We start from the raw sequence: 20,618 nt of genomic DNA on the forward strand, positions 1-20,618 counted from the left end.
TGACCGCTTATAGAGACAACCTGATAAACCACCAATTATAACAGGTGTGAAAACTCGGTGGCCACTTCGGCATAAATCATTGTTTCAACGAGGCAATTACATTTTCGCGGGTATTATCACTTTGAACACTGTTGCATTGTCGCATAGGTATTGTTTATCATCTCATCTGGTACGTTGGTCTTTTCGGGCATGCTGATGAATTCAGATTATGGCTCACATGTCTTACATTGTTATTATTGTATGTATGTAGTATATGTCCGGTTTCGTCTCTATTTGCATTCACAATGTAGGCTTATTGGGATTGGAAAATGCACCCCAATACTGTTAAATTATTCTTGCACGACGTGAATCCACTAAAAAGTTACAACTGTGTTATAATGAAACGGATGGGAATAATGCATAAGCCTTTTAAATTGTAAAAGCAATACAATAATGAAATACGGTCAAATTCACACTGTAAAATACTTGGTTGTCCGATACTAATAGGCTTTAAACAGGGAAAACGACATCATTTAAAGAAAGTCTATATTAAATTATATAACGATGGTGTTTAATCTTATTGAAGTAAGATAATTCTGATAGCGAAACAAAAATATCAGATCAGTTGATCACGCTAAGTGCTTATTACTTGGAATAAACATAAAACTACCACTCACGCAGCAGTATCATTACTTACACTCTCTAATTTTGTTAAATTAAGATAATTCTGGTAGTGAAATAAAATATTCTGCCAGAAATTTCTGCAGGAAAAAAAATTCTAACCGAAGAAATTTATCCCAGGAAGAGGCCTTTTGGACCTCCGAATACATATGCCTCGTGAAATGTCTACAAATATCTCTTAAAACGGGAGTAAGAGCTATGACCTTACCTGCTAAAGCAGCTAAACTCCTTGCTGTGAACCTGGGCGAAATAGCTGTGAATGCTGAAAAACTAGACACCATATATTCTATTTTCTTGACAGGAATAGAAAGAATACTAGAATCTAAATGTGAATGCAAGCCATTCTAACTCTGTAACAGGATGTCATACTGACTTCTCTACATCAACGATAAACCCTGATTGTTCTACAGCATCTCTAACAATGTCTGAATGACTAGAAGACAAATCCTTGGATCTAGCGTAACCAAAGCCACCGTCAAGGTACACTACAATATGAATAGATTGCCTTCACCAATATGTAAAGGGCGAATACAACTGGTAAAGATGTAAGGTGCAGATGTTAACCCAAATGGCAAAACTGTGAAACAATAGTACCTAATAATACCATAAACATTCCAAGCAAAACCGAAGTACTGTTGTAGACTAGAGTGTATGTCAATGTGATGATAACCGGATTTTAAATCAAGCTTAAACATGAAACCTGTATCTTGCACAGGGCTATTTTATAGCCCTAAAAACAATGTTTCTTTTATAAACTGATTGTCAAACCTAGGGTCAAGAATAAGCCTATTCTTCCGTGAACGCGGTATGGCTTCTGAAAGAGGATTAACAACTAAAGGGGGATTATCAAGCTCGACGATACAAGAGTTTCGTAAACGTTCTTCAATAGCCTGTACAAGGGAAGTACCGTTCCTCAAAGCGGATTGGTTATTTTTAGAAAAAGGTGGAGAGGACTGTCAACGAAAGGAATGGCATAGCCATCGGTTATAGTATCGATCACTAACTGAGGAGATCCAATTTTAACCCTAAAGGAAACATGTTTCCTTAAACTACCTTTCACGACCCACAAAGATTTGGATTTAAACTCGTAAGACCTTAGCTGAATAAACTCAGAAGCTAGGTCATTACCTCCTAAGTCTGCAGAACTATCAGTGTCACAATCTGGAGAACAGGTAACATCCTTCTGTCGTGTGTTGGTTTTCTTGACTGATGGCGCCTGAACATTGGAACTGCAACTTCCCACAGAAACTCGACCTAAACAGGTTATGTGAATACTCAGGAACGATACAAAATATTCAACTTACTAAAGAAGTAACTTCGTTTATTAAAGAAACGTGATTACCTGAAGTAACATCTTTACTTCTTGACAACTGCAACTCGGTTGCACTGGACTGAATCGGACCTGGTTGACTGGACTGCACATAATGAAGCTGCCGATGGACATGCGACACTCCAGTGGCCGAATCCGCCACAGAAATAACACTACTGGTTGGGAGTTGGACCTCGTTTGACCATGGAACGAAAAGGCTGGCTCTGACCTATTGCAAATTCCCTAGAAGCACCAACCATGCTAGCAGAAGACACAGTAGCACTGGGTGCAACATAGTTTGGCCTTCCTCTGGTCCAGAATGAGACGCACGTCTTTTGCGCAGGGTTTTGTTCTCAGCTTTGTCGAATCTACGTTCTTCCTCGGATCCAGAGGCAATATCATCTTCCTCTAGTTCAGATTCAACAGCCCAACCAGATGGTGACCGATCCTCTAAGCGGATATGCTTATTCCTCCCAGAAATGTCTGAAGAAAAAACTTGGAGAATACCCTCACAATCAGGATACTTGCTACTCTTAATGTATCTGAAATCAGTGTCAATCTTGTCCAAACAACCAACATTAAAGTTATACTGAAGTTGGTTGCCTTTAAACCGAAAACCTGGAAACTCCGAATCTTTACGAGCCCTTTTGAACGCAGGGAATGATCTTCCATCACTCTCTACAATAATGTCATGTTTAAATGTCTTTAGTTTGCAATCCATGTAATCTTTAAATAACTGAAATGTCTCGTAGCCTTCTATGGATTCCTTCAGCTGATTCGTCATAGAAACCGAAGCAGAGTGTAGACTGAAGAAAGCAGCTCGCCGTGTTGTGCGAACATTTCGAATGACTCAACTCATGCTCAGTCTCACCACGTCACCTTCTTGACGTGGCTCAAGCCCAAATCTCACGTGCAAAACACCCTTCGCTACAGTAGGCAAGCCTTACCGTATTTAACCCAAAATAAATTCATTGTAACCTTCAAACTTCAATCAAGATATCGAGGCATCCAAGTTCGGTTGTCTTCCATTTTACGACAGATTTTCCAAACTTCCAAACTGCCATGTTAACGGCAGAGCCAAGGCCTAGATTTTCGAAGCGCTAAGATAGTCGTAAGTGTCATGCATTAACATTAACTTCCGACAATCCTAGCGCCAAGAGAACTTCGAAAATCAAGTCGCAGATGTGTTGAGACCAGCTGGCGGCTTAACTGACAATAAACAATCCCAACCTACTGCGACATACTTGTTTTAAGATGACACGCCTGAAATCAAAATAACGCCAAACCGATCAGAATAACACGGAACGTCGTGAGCGTTAACTTTCATTGGTACGTTCCACAGAATGTGGAATATCCGTTCAGCTTCCTCGTATAGTCTGTTTTCTCCACAACCCTGTATATACACTTGACGTGTGATCTTACCTCCGTGTAGTAAAAGGACATTATTTTACGTCTAATTATCACATATTAGGTTAGGTTAGCTGAGTGGACTGTAGGGGCTTGTGTTTTTTAGAGGTCCACGTTAAAGGCTATTTTGCTTCTACGATAAATGGAATCTCGTTCGAAAGATAATCAGGTCGGTCTCTGAGCTGGTACTGTCAATCTATGTTTATACGTACATTATATCCAACCAGAAGATCACAGATATAGACGTGATCACTAAATTTACATGCTAAAATGTTTTATATTCTGCTTTTTGTGTGTCATGAATGTATAACCTGTCACTATATGGCTGAATTACTACCGATTTGATTAGAATTGTCATTCACTCATTATATTTACACGACCAAGAACATTCCTTTGAGTGAGTGAGTTTACGGCGCATTCAGCAATATCCAAGCTACATGATGGCGGTGTGTAGATAATCGAGTCTAGACCAGGCAAGCCACTAATCAACAGCATGGCTGTCGATCTACGCAACTAGGATGCGATAACATGTTTCAGTCAGCGAAAGCGACAACCGGGCCGCGTTAGTCGCCTCTTACGACTAGCATGACGTATCGACGATCAATTCTAACCCGGATCTTCACGGGTCGCACTCGTTTGAACTCATAAGCGGTTTATGCACTCATCACTGATGCAAGTGTAGAGGACACTTTCTCCAGGTCAGTGAGCAGTATGTTTTCAGAATTGCATGTCTATTTCGCAAGAATATCATAGAGCATAGACCAATATATTTTTAATTCAGAATAAACATGTTACCACACAAATAAGGTATCATGCAGATAACAAGCAAATCGTCTCAATTGCGTAACAACGTTTTACCGTATATCATCCTCCACTGAAGTCTATGAATGTATGAAATTATGATATTTCTTTACTGGAACGTAAATTAGGAATAAAGCAGTGCAATATCTCAATCAAATTCGAAACGCAGAACCATGTCTTACTTATTGAAATATGTCACTGGGAAAATAATCCCTCAATTAAATGATTTCGTTCATCATGTCCCCCAAAAATCATTATTCATTTCAGTGTGCTACATTTACTGCCGCCAGAAATATGCATTGAAAGAACTGTTTTGTAAACAATCCTAAAATATCAACCCTATTTGAAGCTCATAAGGTAAAGCAATATCGAAATCTATTTAAATTTATACCCATCGTAATGTTTATGAGTATAACATGATTAGTTCATCCATAAATGATTGGTGGATTTGTTTCAAACCATAGTCTCAAATGAGACATGTTGCAGGAAAATACCGCCCATAACATGCTGCAGGTATTTGTAAACTGATGGTAATTAACCTGATTGAATTGAACAACCTAGCATCTGTGTCTATATGTTTTGAGATGACCCCCAAATTAAGAACACCCGAAGGGACTTGTCCCTTGATCAGCTGTTGGACAAGTAAATCACGGTAGGGAACTAATGAAAACCCACCTGGTCATCGTCCTGTGAATGAACCCGAACGACAGGAAGCTGTTAAGAAACGCTGTTTACCATTAATAACAGCTAGCTTTGTGATTGTATTCACGTGTCTGCCTGTCACAAATCCAAGAAATAACTGTTAATAACAGAAGGAGCCCATCAACGTCACCTAACACCCCTGGACAACGTACTCTGATCACAGTCTCTATACATCTCTTACACACTCAGCGGATGAACAGATCACGGAGTGTTAAAACAGGATAATGTGGTATATGTCATATCTGGGATTTCACTTTCTCAGTAAAGTACAAATTCTAGTACATTTTAGGTTGAGTCCCATCCGGGATTCGAACCCGCACCCTCAGAGTCATCTAATCGCCAGCACACAAAGTCAGCCGCGTAGCCCGCTCAGTCACCGCGACTTCCACAAAAATGAAAGTCGGACAACTGGTAGTCTAGACTGCCTACTTTGTGTGTCCCTCTGATAAGTGTGAACTGGCACGGCACTTACTGAGAAAGTGAAATCCCAAATATGACATATGTTGCATTTGACAACTTCCTAAATGGCATCGTGTAATCATAGCTTCCGGCCGTGGGAGCCCTAAGGTCATCCTGGATGCCACCAAATAACTTCGATATTTTTCCTGTTGTCAGCTGTACCCTAAATAGATTTGATACACATTTCTCTTACAGTCTTCCCAGTTTTATAGAGATGATATTTCAATCATATTTCAGTGTTCAGATTTCGGAGCAGTAACTTACAAAATTGGTGTGGTTGAAAACCAATTAATAGCTTTTGAACCTTAATGGCGCATACGTATCTAGTAGACGTTAAAGTGTATTTTACATTAACTTTAGTCAGATATTTGTGTGGTCATCCCATCTCATTTATTGCTAGTGGAGTATCTGTCAAGATCTGTACTCAATGTTATAAGTAGTAGGTGAGAAATTTATTCGCCTTGTCTTACACCTTCTTAATAAACCAGAGTATTTTGTTGCCTTATCTGTACACGCCATATAATGGTTTAATACTATTGTACATAGATTGAATAATTCAGAAATATTTACAAAGTCATCTATTTCTGCAGTTTATTCTGTAAGCCAATTCGCGATACGCTATTAAATGCCCTTTCAAAGTCAATACAATGACTCTTCAGTAAATGGCATGCGTGAGCTAACAACACAGAAAATGCAGTTGGATCATATTAAGATCATATATTTTGAGAGTACACCCACGCAGAATCGAAAGTTCATTAGATTGGAGTCTGTTCTTTGGAAAGAAGTCATGCATGAGGGCTTCATCGTGACAGCCGATTATACAAACTAATTATTTTATCAAAGTTGATTTTGCAAAAACCTTAAGTGGTTTATCTTGGTTATGTAACATTCATATCTAGTGTTCATGATGTGATCCAAAAGAATACGTGAACACGGAGCAGAACTTTGTTTCTGTTGGTGTTTGTGTTCATGTCATTGCAGAATGTAGAAAATCATGTGTAGAGTAGACACGATCTCGGGTATCTATACTAATGACGTATAATAACGGATATATACTAAGAGAAATAAATAAAGGAACACAGGAAATTTCAAGTGTCTCTTTAATATTTTCTAGTTTTCATCACCACCGATCGCATCATGGGAGGAAATCGGAGATGAAAAATAGAACGATGCCGTAGTTGGTGTTCCCATATTTGTGTCCCTTAGATAACAGCATTAGATCATAGACGGCATGGCTATCAGTATGGTGATCTAATTTCAGATGTTGATGATTTGTACCTTTTTAGCTGTTGTATTGCCCATGGTTGCAAATTTACGTGCTTTTTGGCATTTGTATTCGTGATATTCCGATTGTTTGTGATACAGTAGGTTTTGTATATTCTCGATTTGTGAATGTCATGAATATATGTTTTGTTTTTGATAATCAAATACCGGAAATACTGCCGATGTGACTTGCTGTCGTAAATGAAGATTAAAAAGGATGGTTGAGCTAAGCTGACTTTGAGAGTTTGGAGCCATAATTTGAAAGTAAGTATGTGCCGTCCTACCTCAGCATCCAACACAAGCAGCAGAACGTCGAAGAGAGCACCCAATAACATTTTCCCATGGGTCAAGGTCAGGAGATGAAGATGTGTCCATCGTCATTAACCTGATGGAGTTGTTCCCACTTCAACCCGTGATGGTCTGGGTTAGAAGTGGTCTTCAGCAAACCATGTTTGCCGTAAGAGGCGACTACCGGGATCAGGGTGGTCAGGCTCGGCGAATAGATTGACACATGCCATCGTATCCCAGTTACTTAGTTCGATTCCCATTATGTTGATCACTGGATTTACTGGTTCAAATTCGAACAGTCACAGACCGACGACACATAACGGAAATATTACTGGGTGCGGCGGTAAACAAACGCTCATTCAAACACTCAATCACACAAAACCCACCCACTCACATACCAACCTAACCAGCCACCCAACAAACCAACTTGCCTACCTACCTGCCCATCCATCCATCCATCCATCCATCCATCCATGCATCCACCAATCTCCTCGTTCCACTTTACTCATGAAAATGCTCTTGGGGAGGCTGTACAACAGATACGAGAGCAGTCGGTACAACCTCATCTGAATTTTATAACAATGTAGATTTATATTATTTACCATGTTGTATATTATATTGCCATATATATATTATATTGTGTATATATATAATTACTTATTTCTTAAAGTCGTCATATACTTAAGCCATGTTTCCATTACAAAGGCCATACTCTGAGAATAACCTATCGTTAACTTTAAAAAAAACCCACCTGTCCCATGGAGGAACAGCATAATAACACGATTATAACAGATTATAACAAAACCAGTTTGAGATCATTATAATACGCTAAATCATTCTTCAATATATTCACAATTCACAATTCACAATATACAACTGAGGTGCAGATCCCCAACAACCAAAGTCACCATACTTGGAACCATTGAGAATGCGGTTTCCCACCCGGGCTTACACCATGCCTCTAGCTGCTGGGGATTGCACGCAGAGTATTGTCAAGGAGCTCTAACCATAACCTCATTGTGACTTTAGATTCGTGGGTACAAAACTGGCATGGGAGACCCCTTGAAATTTGAGGAGGCAAAGTTAGTGACATTTGTAACATTTAGACTGAGCCGAAAGCTACTGCATTTAAACACTTGCTTAGAGTTCGAACAGTGGTCACCATCCCCTTCATTCTCGAATACTGCTGCGACATTCGAAAGGCTGTGATAAACTATAGTATTACGACAGGTCGTGACATTTTGAACGCTTTGTGGATCGGGACCCTGGACAGTTTTAAACGTACAACATTATGGCATCTTGAGTATGACTGCACGCAATGTGATGTATAGATTCCATCCCGTAGCCTGAGATAGTTTAAAATGTCGCCTACTATGACTATCTGTGAACGTGCCAGTAGCAGCACTAATAGACTTTCTCCGCAGTTGCCCATCTGTCACATTCAGGGAGCGGTTGTGTGCGCCTTCGTGTTCATTCACGCCACTGACCAACGCATACACCATGCTTGAGATTCTGGCAGATCTGTTGGATTCTAAGATTTGGTTGGTAGGTTGTTGTTTAACGCCGTAACCGGCAATATTCCAGCTATAAGACAGCAGTTTGTAAATACTTGAGTTTGGACCAGTAGTCAAGTGATCAACAACTCTGTGCAGTTGCGATACGATGACATCATGTGTCAATAAAATCAGCGAGACTTATCACCCGCCTCTCACGACAAGTATGGTTTGTTGAAGACAAATTCTAACCGGATCTTCACGGATTGATTCAAGGACAATTACTGCATTTAAGATGGCGTAGGAGTGTATGTGGATTGGTTGTTTCTTTGTAATCAGGCACAGTAAATCACTTGACTTCAAGAATAAATGAATAGGCTTCAAAAATAAATGACTAGGCTTTAAGAATAAATGACTAGACTTCAAGAATAAATGACTAGGCTTTAAGAATAAATGACTAGGCTTCAAGAATAAATGACTACACTTCAAGAATAAATGACTAGGCTTTAAGAATTCATTACATATACTATCACCGAAAACAAACGAAGAGGCGAATTGCATTGTTAACAAATCTATTGAATACCGCTTGTGTTCATCAAAATATGTAACAAAAGTGCTGATTTTACACATCTGCACGAGTAAAAAATCGATTTTCCCCCGCAATTGTTGATTTTGATGAAATTTCTTACAAGCATGAGAAAGACACAACGCAACGGAAATCCAGTTACAATTGTGCAGCAAAGAGCATTCCCTGTATGGCAATAAAATTCTAAATTACTTTCAGAAATAGGCATTCATTTTGAAGGAGTTTTTCAAGGTCAAATCACGACTCTGCAGCCCAAGATCGGTACACCAGGTACTACAGTTGCGTGATTGTACTGCCACGGGTGAGGGCACAGCAGCCAGTGTGCATGGACTTCAGAGGATATCCGGTCAAACAGTACATAAAAGGTTGAAAGAGTTTGGTCTGAGAGCCTGGAACCCGATGTCGGGGTCGTGCTTCGTCGTCACCATCGCGCTCAACGTCTCCGTTTTCTAAGAGTCTCTACTTTACCTTCTTCTAAACTGGTATAAAATGTCTTGCACGAACGTATATTTGTAGACGAGTTGTACATGTTTAAAAACATAACATATAGCAACAGATTTTTGCATATAGCAACAGTCTATGCGTTTCTGTCTTTGAATAGTATAGGATGATGCTTATACAATAAAGTGCCAGTGGATGTGGTGTGTCCATCCGCGGGCATGTTGATGCATGTTACCAGTTTCCTGTCCTTATTGACAACAGTTTGCTCTATAATACCTGTACTCGTTCTGGACCCGTGAAGGTCTGGGGTAGAATAGGCCTTCAACAACCCATGCTTGCCATAAAAGGAGACTATACTTGTAAGTGGCGACTAATGGGATCGGGTGGTCAGGCTTGGTGACTTGGTTGACACATGTCATCGGTTCCCAAATTCGCAGATCGATGCTCATGTTGTTGATCGCTGGATTGTCTGGTCCAGACTCGATTATTGACAGACCGCCGCAATATAGGTGGAATATTGCTGAGTGTGGCGTAAAACTAAACTCACTCACTATACTAGTACTGGGGCATATACACTCACGTTAGCTTCCTATTGATAAAATAAAAGACTTATTATCCCTTACGACTTGTCTGAAACCATTAATTCAAAATTCGTGGCGAACAGCTTCCAAACAGGTGACACTTACCATACGGAATGTGGACGATTACTCCGTACATCGAAAATTGTAGTACACGGTAATTTCGGTGTTTGCCAAGCTGGCGTCAATCACAAGTTGCGTTATATGATATTCAAAGGCGCAGTACTCTATAGTTTGTTCGCTTGAAGTAAAGTTCGGTCGGTAGAGGGCGCGAGAGTCGATTTAATGCAACGTTGCATTAATTCTTTCGAACCGTTTAAGTTAATATTCTTAAAACGTAATTTGTGTTTTTTGTGAATTATATGGAAGCTTCCTTAAGGTCTGATAGTATTTTTGAGACAATGCATTTATTATTTTCTTAGAGAAGTATGACATGACAGTGTGCCTTTAAATGAGATAAAATATTGTTTATTGAAGACGAAAGGAAAATCTTAAGGATACTTTGGAATGCTGGGACAAATGAGGCTTACCATTAGATTTTGTTTCTTTGTTTAATAAGCTTAAGACTATCTCTAACCTTAATCCTCTTGGGGTCTCACTATTAGAAAATAGCTGATATCACTAGAAAATAAATGAGCACTACCTCATCAGGTTTCGAGAAGACTAACTTGTTATGTGCATTGAAATATTATAACTATGTGTTCGTTTCAAATGCCATATTGTTCCAAAGAACAATAATACATAAATGCCCTCAAACCCTGTAAGTGGGCTTATTGTGATTATGAAGCACATCCATTAAGAATCAAATTCTCATCAGATGAATTAATGCCCAAGGCTATACATGAGCGTATACTAACGGTGTTTAGTCAGTATTATGTTCGAACTTTTATACAATCCGGGTCCGCATTCAGTTTACTGTGACAGACGTGTCATCGGGTATTGTCTAGCGTTTGTAAGTCAATATTGACAAGTGATTTGAAAGACATGATTAATCATCGACACTAATGGCTTTTAAGTCAGCGTGTTTGTGAAATTTGTTGCATGGAATTACGGAGGACGCTGATTTTTGTGTGTGTGTGTGTGTCAGTATCTCCTACGTAGGACTTAATATCTCCTACGTAGGACTTAGTATCACCTACGTAGGACTTAATATCTCCTACGTAGGACTTAGTATCTCCTACGTAGGACTTACTATCACCTACGTAGGACTTAATATCTCCTACGTAGGACTTAGTATCACCTACGTAGGACGTACTATCACCTACGTAGGACTTAATATCTCCTACGTAGGACTTAGTATCTCCTACGTAGGACTTACTATCACCTACGTAGGACTTACTATCTCCTACGTAGGACTTACTATCTCCTACGTAGGAGATAGTAAGTCCTACGTAGGAGATAGTGACACCCAAAACATTTTTCACCGTGGCCCTAGTACGCTTCCGTAGATAAGAGAACGAAAAGAGAACGACTAACTTGATCTTGACGAAGTTCCTTAACTTGACATAATACACCCGTGGAATGCAATGCAAACAAAATGGCCAATGCCATTCCTTATGATCATCACTAGTTGTTGTGTTTCGTTTGTTAATTTGCTTGATTTCTTGTGTTTGTTGGTGCTTTCAGGAATGCCTACTTCCGTTGTATCAACAAAGAGATACATAGGTCGCCTCAAAGAAAATTGACCACATTGAACAATCGTGCAGTACGTGCACTAGATTATTTTCTGAACGTGAGTGACAGCAAGTATTTGTTTGAATTCATATTACTTTGTTACAGTTTTCTATTTACTTTCACTGGTTTAGATCAAGATGTTCTTGATGGTCTTCCGATGAAAGCTGACACGCCGCATACCTACTACAGCGTTGGTACACATAGATCAGCGTTCGTGTTAACACAGAAGCCTGCGTTTTGCATGCTAAAGACAAGCAAACCATATTTTGCGTGCATGTTGTACACACATGGATTCTGATGTACTTTACTTTAGAAATTACAGCAAAACAGCAACATATAAAAAAACAATAAATCATTCAGGATTGTAATGAACGTTTCACGCACAAAATATGTGGAGTACAAAACCTACCGCTTACGTGGATACTTCGAATCCACACTAGTGAGTGAGTGTGGTTTTACGGAGCTTTTAGCAATATTCCAACAATACCGCGGCGGGGAATGAGCTTCTCACACTGTACCCATGTGAGTATACTAATCGAACTCAACCATTCGGCGTGACGAGCGGACGCTTCGACCTCAAGGCTACCCCGCCGTCAATACCTCACACTAATGCGACCCGTATTGTTAATGTGTTTTCAATTTTATTTAATGTGTAACGCCAAAGTTGGCAATAGTCCAAGTTTATGGCGGTGTAATTAAGTCTGAATCAGACGATCCAGTGATCAACAGCTTGATCGTCGATCTGTTCAACTGAGATAAGATGACGTATGTCAGCCCAGTTAGCGAACCTGGCCACCCTGTCCCGTTAGCTGACAAACATGGGTTCCTGAAGACCAATTCTAACCCGGATCTTTATGAGATACTTATCTAACACATTATATCAGCTAGCAAGAGAGTTGTGGGAGAAAAATACCCCAAGCTGTACAGTCACATAAATGTTTTATAAGGATCACGTAATCTATTTTATGAAATATTAATCTTCACATATTAATGGTATTACTATTAATGTAAAGAGTTTAAATAATGATCGAGTCACTTTGCTTCAGAAACCATTTTTGTAATGAATGTGGATGCAACCTAAGGCTTTTATTTGTTTGCGTAACACTTTTTACCGCCATTTAGAAAAAAAATAAGTTTGACTTGGCCGAGTCCCGATCATCCATTTGTCCACTGTGAGAATGAATCTATGTAAGAACGAGTGTAACTGAATCTACAACTCATTAACACATGCTAAACTTTCCATGCTGTATTTCTAAGAGAAAAAAACACAAATGTGTTCCTCCCGTTTCACACTTTTTCTATCTAAAATTGAAAAGGGTCCTACCGCCCTCGTCATTTTGGATAAATGTGTCCGAGAAACATTAATTTTTATGCAGCCTAATAAGTTTGCATGAGTATGTTTTTGGTCACAAAAAGGCAGATATAATTCCAGTTCGATGAGGAACATTAAGATAGGGAAAATACGTATATCATTTAATGTCTGCATGAAAATGCACATTTAGACGTTTAGAAAATAAAGACACCCACCAATGTTCTTATGGATGAATGTAAATCAGGCACATACATCTAACATGTAAACATATTTTTTGTCCATTGTCAACATGGTAAAATCACCACCCCACCCCCCAAAAAAACCAAACAAAACCAAACCAAACAACCCCACCCCCTACCACCCCCCAAAAAAAACAAAAACAAAAAACAAAACAAAACAAAACAAAACAACAAAAACAAAAACAAAACAAATAAAAACAAAAAAGAACCCAAAACAAAAAAAAACCCATTCCAAACCGCGAATCATTCACTGTGGAAACGGATAAAAAACCCACTACATATTACAACTTCTTGTAAAAACGGTTTCGTGACTGATATTTTTGTCAGCTGTTTGAATCAGACTATCTTTTCTAACACTCCTTGGGACTTTATTTTAATGGAACTAAACGTGTTTCGTGCTGTCATCGAAACCAGGGGCTAGGTGTTTTCGAGGCTCTCTTCGAGATAAGATGAATGTAAGTGCCACACATTGACATTAACTCACCACTATCTTTGCGCTAAGAAAGCTTCGAAATCTAGACCCAGATTCTGCTTAAATACATCGTTTTCAGGAAAATAGTATCTTCGTATCAGAAATGTACACATTGTCGTCAACACAAAGATTTGTTCAGCACGGAAGTTTGATAACATCATTGTAAAAATAAAAGATGAGTTCCATTGTAGAATGCTGTCACCCCATCATGACTTCACTAGATACCTCTTTAAAGACTTTTAATACAACATTGAATGTGAATGTCACCTGCATGTGTACAGCTGGGATACCTGAGAAGATCCGGATCTTCAGACCAACGGTTGTCGTAAGAGGCGACCAACGGGATCAGGGTGGTCAGGCTCGGCGACCTGATTGACACATGTCATCGTATCCCAGTTGCTTAGATCGATTCCCATGGTATTGATCACTGGAGTGTCTGGTCCAAGTTCGAACAGTTACTGACCGCCGACATATAACGGGAGTCGACCAACGGGATCAGGTGGTCAGGCCCGCTGACTTGATTGACATTTTCATCGTATACCAATGGTATTGATCGATGCGGCTGATCACTGCATTGTCTGGTCCAGACCGGATTGTTTATGCACCGTCGTTATATAGAGAACCTGACCACCGGATCCCGTTAGTCGCATCTTACGACACAGTGAGTTCCCGAAGACCAATTCCTACCCGGATCTTCACCGTGCACTGTTAATCAATATTTGCAGTTATTTACAATCTGATTTATTTGGATTTGAGAAAGACCAATCTTGTTCTTATAATCATACAGACTTAGCGAATAGCGATAACGTAAAGTGTTGTATCGGATACGTGATTAATCCTCTGCAATATTTCTCTGGCAGCTGAAGACGGCGAAGAGCCTGGCTGGCACAGTTCGCCAAGACACTCCATCATAATTCATCATCCGCTCCATAAGAGTAACACTTCCACAAAGCATTTCGACCACGCAGCTAAAGGTTGTTTCTTCACTGTGATCTAAGAATTTATCTTTCGGCGATTGTATTGTATTTCTGTTTGTCCAGACATGACTAATTAATACCTAAATACTTCTTTGTCGAAAGACCGATCATGATTGCAAAAGTTAAAACCCGATGCACCTCTAATTACTTGGGGAAACAGCGGATCTGTGTTGATCACAGAGGGACTTTAACGACTCTCTTTTGATGTGATACACCAATATGGTATTAGACTCTCTCTTCGTCAGATAATATTAGAATGTTATATACAGTGTAGTAATTTCCCTCGGTATTTAATCAACATATGTGTGTTTTTAACAATATTCGATAACTTTATTTCATTTCCTGACTTTCATAGCAAGAAATTACCACTACTATGGCCCACACTAACAAAATTTGATTAAAGTTTTCAGTGAAGATCTGGTCGACTGATCTGAAATATCAGGGAATAGGCTTCACATATTGTACCAGTGTAGGTAATCGAACCCATGTCTCTGGCGTAACGGCAAAGGTTTTGCCACTAGGCTACTCAACTGCCCTATGTGTGTGCAAGCGCGTGCGCGTCTCTCTCTGTGTGCATTTATGACAGCAAGGAATATGATACCTCAAATAAACCTTATGTCATGTTTTTTATCTTCTACGTGATTCACACTTGTTTAACCTGAAACGGTTTTTGTCATCACTGACACATATTAAAACTTAAATAATCATCAACGGTGGATTCTTCAGGTTTTTTCAGCGTCCTTTTGAAAGGAGAAACTCATTCTCACGGAGAACAAAAACTTTTAAGTTTTAAAGAAAGACGAGCTACCTGAGACCATTACGAATCGACAAAAAGAATTCTATCCTATACATCTGACGCGCGATCACGTTTTTCACACGGACAATCATCTTCCTTGGCAAATACGTGAACATGATATTTTCTATTGACTAAAACCTTTCTACTTTTATTTACTCAAAATGGTGTAAGTGTAGTGGTGAGTATTGTTGTAGAATGTCATGATTTGGTTACTTTCTTTTCAAATATGAACTGAAATAGTTTCAGGTCTTCCGAACACTGCCTACAGATTATCCTCAACTTAAAGTATAGCTTACAAAAAGACGTCATCAATTTTTGAAAATGTTCGACCTTTGTGTTTTGTGACTACAAAGTCCGTCATCGCAGGGGTTCCGTTAGATACAATAGATTATTTTGTGCAAATGTGGACTTAATTTAAACAATGGCTGCAAAGATTACATTGTTTCCAAATTGTCTTAAGTTCAATGCGATGGGGTTTTTTTCCTTTTCGTATGCTACATCAACTACAAAAAAAATATACATACATAATAAGGAAGGCATTTTAGGTCAGTGACATGGGTGCTTTGGGGAAAATTATTATTGAGTGAGTGAGTTTAGTTTTACGCCGCACTCCGCAATTAATTTATGGCGGCGGTCTGTAAACAATCGAGTCTGGACCAGACAGTCCAGCGATCCACAGTAGGAACATCGATCCTCGCAATCGGGAACCGATGACATGTGTCAACAATGTCACCGAACCTGACCACCCGATCCCGTTAGTCGCCTCTTACGACAAGCATAGTCGCCTTTTCTGGTAAGCAGGGGTTACTGAATGCCTGTTCTACCGTGGACCTCCACGGGTCAAAAATTATTATTTCCTGACCTCTCTGTAAATTAGGGATTCACTGGTGTGTAATATTTGAGTCTGTGCGAGACAGGGAATGTACTCTATCCTGTTCTTAAAAAACTACTTTATGCATATGGAATTCAGCGAAATTGTACTTGGGCTTTTCGTATTTCGTGTTTTGTGTGTGGGGGGTGGGGGGGGGGGGGGTGGGGGGGGGCGAGGAATTGATAGGAGAAAAGGAGAAGTGACGTTTGCACTGAATGTTGTGTTATGGAGGAGTTGCACGATTTGCACTTCTCAAAAACTGCTTTAGGGAATTCATCTAGTCATCTAGATTGCGCATAAGCTTTATAGGGACTTTAAAGGTCTGCATCTCATTTTTTCCAATTTTAATGCTGTTTGAACTTACATAAATTTTGTTGAATTTGTCTCGGAATCTAGTGTTACGCAGTTTAGGGGATGACGTCTGTCCACGTCTCCACAAAAGCAGCTCAACAGAATTGATTAGGCTTGTACATGTGTTTCATTGACACTCTAAATGTGTTTATCTCATACCTTGTTCATCCAGTTCCTTAATTATGTCACTTCTACAGATGTTTGAACTTAGCTGAATTTGGTTTTATTCATCCTGTCCGTCCCGTACAACAAGGGTTGCACCTTATCCACTTATCCTAAAAAACACTGCACATGTGTCTATTACAGGGACTCCAAAGGTGTGCATCTCATATTTTGCTTTTGTATTCTCAAGTTTTTTTTGTATGTTTAGAGACATTTGAACATTTGAATTTCTCTCTGAAGTAGGGGATTAAGTGTATCCACTTCTCCACAAGAAGTGCTCAACAGAATTGATTAAGCTTATTCATTCGGTTTCGAGAGGTGTGCATCTCATAGTAGCATAGATGTATATTGTTCTTGTTTTATAGAAACTAATCACCAGAGTACACTTAAAGTGGAGAACGCTTCCTACAGCAGCGGGGGCCTCTGTGTCCTTAGACACATTTTGTCTTGTTCAATAATTGGTAACAGAAACTGGGAACAATATATTACACAATTATTTGACAGGTATTCACATTTACAACCCAGCGATCGCAACGATCCGAGCAGGTGAATTTGTAAGCCATCCTTATACTTTGAAAGCTGTCAGAGCTGATTCCTGAATCTTGTTTAGAAAGGGTCTGCTTCTGATGACGCTGGAGAGAAATAAATGTGTTCAGCCAGGGAACCTATGTAGAGGGGGAGAAGAAACTCCTCGAAAAGCCGCTGAACGTATGTCTCGGGTCGTTATGTAACCAGTGTAGCCAATATGGTGGAAGCGTAGTATTTAAGATTGAGCCCGGTTTATTTTCAACAGCTGATTAAGTTCGCTGAGTGTTGTGACAACTGAAATCCTACATGTAGAAGATAGGTTAACTATTTTGTCACTTCAGTTTAAGTCAAACAGTTGGTATTAGTGTCCGTATTAGGACAGCAGATTTGTAGTAAAGTTTCAAGTCGGTATTTTATACCTCACTGGTTCCTATTCTCGATTCACCGCGAAGAGAGACTAAATTGTGCAGATAAAAACTTCTTTCACACATTCGTTTATTTTTTAGAAGGAAAACATAGCTCTGGTTGAAAGGTATTTGTAAGAAAGGTAACAGTAACAGTTTTATGACCTAAAGAATTGTTAGCGTGTAATTGAGGTGGGTGAAAATATGACATTTCGCCGATCTGCCATTGAAATGCTACACGCCATTGTTTGAGTGTTTCCAGTTATTTCTTCAAAAACACCCTTCACATACACCCGTGATTCATATGAGGGGAATATACTATCAGGTGAAATGTGTTTGCAAGTAATTGTGATAGTTTCATATAATCTAAAACAAAATGTTAGGGTGCATTTGAGGTGTGTGAAAAATATGACATATTGCCGATCTGATCTGATTCGCTATTGATGCTTGAGGGTTATGGTTTAATAATTTCTTTCTTGTTGATCTTATTATTTGACAAAACTGGAAAGGTGTTTTAGAACACTTTGTTACAAATTTTTCACATTATTTTTGAGGGGTGCGTGACAGTGTCAGTTAACATTTTGTTAATGTCCATTCCCCACATGCAATAAGATATCTGGATTAATTATTAATGTAAACAAAAATGTCTAAAAGCAGATTTTTTAAAAAGGACAGCTGATGTTTGCACGTATTCTCGCGATACTTTTGCGTCTTTAACATGTTTTGGGAGGGAAAGCCTCGGTGTATCATTTATTCTTTCATTCATTCACATATGTACTTCTTTCTTCTATTCTTTTTCTTTATTTCTTTCATTCATGCACATAATTCTTGCTCTTAATCCTTACTATAATTCATTCATTGTAAAATTCCGAGTGATACAAGAAACTGGCTAAAGTTCTGTTAAACACAGCTGAAGTTGCGCTGGGAATGAACCAAGTCACTGTGTGCGTTGGAGTATGACGAGGCACACGCTAACTACTACAAATGGTAAAGAAAGCAAGCGAGTGACCTATCCGTTTTGTAGAGTATCCCTGGTTCTGCCAACGAGGTCAGTGTTGGTTTGTAAGTTTGCTGCTGCTGAAAATTAAGTAGTATTTGTCCGCGAATGTTAATAAAATATGTGCATGAGGAGAAAGCTGTAGTAGCTAAAGGGAAGGTTTGAAGGGAGAAGTAAAAATATTGCTAGCCATGATGTTTTTCACAGGTCTGGCACATTTTGAAAAAGAAATTTCAGGTAAATTCTCTTTCGCTTCTTTTAACTCCTTTTTTCGACAGAGCATACAATTATCTTCTTAGATCGATTACAAGTACAATGGAGTTAGCAAGGTTAAGAACCATTTTGTTTATTTGTCAAGTACAGTTTGGAAAATGTAAAATTCGTAATTAGTTTTTTTTTAAAAAAGCCATGAAAAAAACCAAAAAAACCCCAGAAGACATTCCTTTAACGCAAAGAACATAAGATGTCTGCATTTTCAAAATGGATTCAAATGACAGATCTAAACTGTCTATTTTCAAATGAAATAAAACAGGGATGATAAAGTTCAAACAGCGATGATAAAGCATAACAATTCGTGGTGCCCGTATCACTTTGCTATGCCTCCAGTAAAGATCCGAATTTGTGAACGATTGACCAGACACTAACCTTCATTTGGTATATGATAAATCGTCCAGTATGCTTTAACATATTCATATAGTTTCTGAACCTTCAGGGAGAGAAAAGAACATCAATTTGATGTGTTATACGTGTTTGTGATCTGTGCATCCGATCTATTTCTGCATATATAGCAAACTGAAAATATTTGGGTTGGCAGTTTTTCTTTGTTCTGAACTTGAATCACGTAATCAAAACGATTAAGCAAGAACATAATATTCGTTACCACTTACCCTTTCCGTAACCTGCAACAAGACTCGTCCCCTAACGATGAATATTGTGTATCTAAGACGATTGTGCAAGCACGTGCCACTCGTCACCCCTCACTCTTTAAGTAAACTTCAAGAAGACCCTTCCCCTAATGAGGAGTGCTTGTGTGAAAATACGACGCGCCAGTCTGAATGCGCAGAAGTGCTTCGATTAAAATAATCCCAAGTATTACAATCAGATATTGCAGTATGTGATGGTTTTCAAACAAGAGAAAAATGTCTATCGTCATTTTTACATCCCGACGTACAAAGCAAACAGATTTGTTTCGCATGAATTGCAGTGTTTAATAGAAACATGACCATGCACGATGAGAGATCTAAATCCACACATGCCCTTTTGTTTCTGCAACGGGTCATGGTTCAATCATATTTGTGCAATAAATCCTTTACATCCATAAATTCGTCAGTGAGTGAGTTGAGTTTTACGCCGCACTCAGCAATATTCTAGCTATATGGCGGCGATCTGTAAATAATCGAGTCTGGACCAGACAGTCCAGTGATCAACAATATGAGCATCGACCCCGTTAGTCGCCTCTTACGACAAGCATAGTCGCCCTCTATAGCAAGCATGGGTTGCTGAAGGACTAATCTACCCCGGACCTTCACGGGTCATAAACTCGTCAGTATTAAATATACTTCAACGTCGTCCTTAGATTCAAATTGATCACGTTAATTTTCAGGTCTTCAATAGAGCTATCAGGGCTTGACTATTTTAATTATTTAGAGATTATGACAACAGTAGTTGTAAAAACTTTCATTTGGCGGAGGAGACTGAAGCAACATGCAAGTCTTGTTCTTTTTGTTCGTTTTATTACGGGAAAATATATTCACGTTTTATGTTGTCACTTGTAGCAGGCACAACTGAAACACACTCTGTCCAGTCAGCACTAATACTAATAATGTAATAAAATAGGTTTGTGCTGTT

General features: G+C 39.1%; 1 protein-coding gene across 1 annotated transcript in view; it reads right to left on the minus strand.

The window, feature by feature from the left end:
* LOC137255495 (calcitonin gene-related peptide type 1 receptor-like) overlaps nt 1–8,391 on the minus strand; it is a 90,487-nt gene extending 82,096 nt beyond the window's left edge. Inside the window, exons 1-3 of the mRNA XM_067792931.1 lie at nt 8,262–8,391; nt 2,300–2,452; nt 1,789–1,914 (exon numbers count right to left, since the gene is read on the minus strand). Of these exons, the coding sequence (XP_067649032.1) occupies nt 1,789–1,914; nt 2,300–2,452; nt 8,262–8,391 (409 nt within the window). The remainder of the gene's footprint in view (nt 1–1,788; nt 1,915–2,299; nt 2,453–8,261) is intronic.
* Between the last annotated feature and the right edge of the window lie 12,227 nt (nt 8,392–20,618).

Source organism: Haliotis asinina, chromosome 11, assembly GCF_037392515.1.
Source record: "Haliotis asinina isolate JCU_RB_2024 chromosome 11, JCU_Hal_asi_v2, whole genome shotgun sequence".
In the NCBI taxonomy this organism is placed as follows: domain Eukaryota; kingdom Metazoa; phylum Mollusca; class Gastropoda; order Lepetellida; family Haliotidae; genus Haliotis; species Haliotis asinina.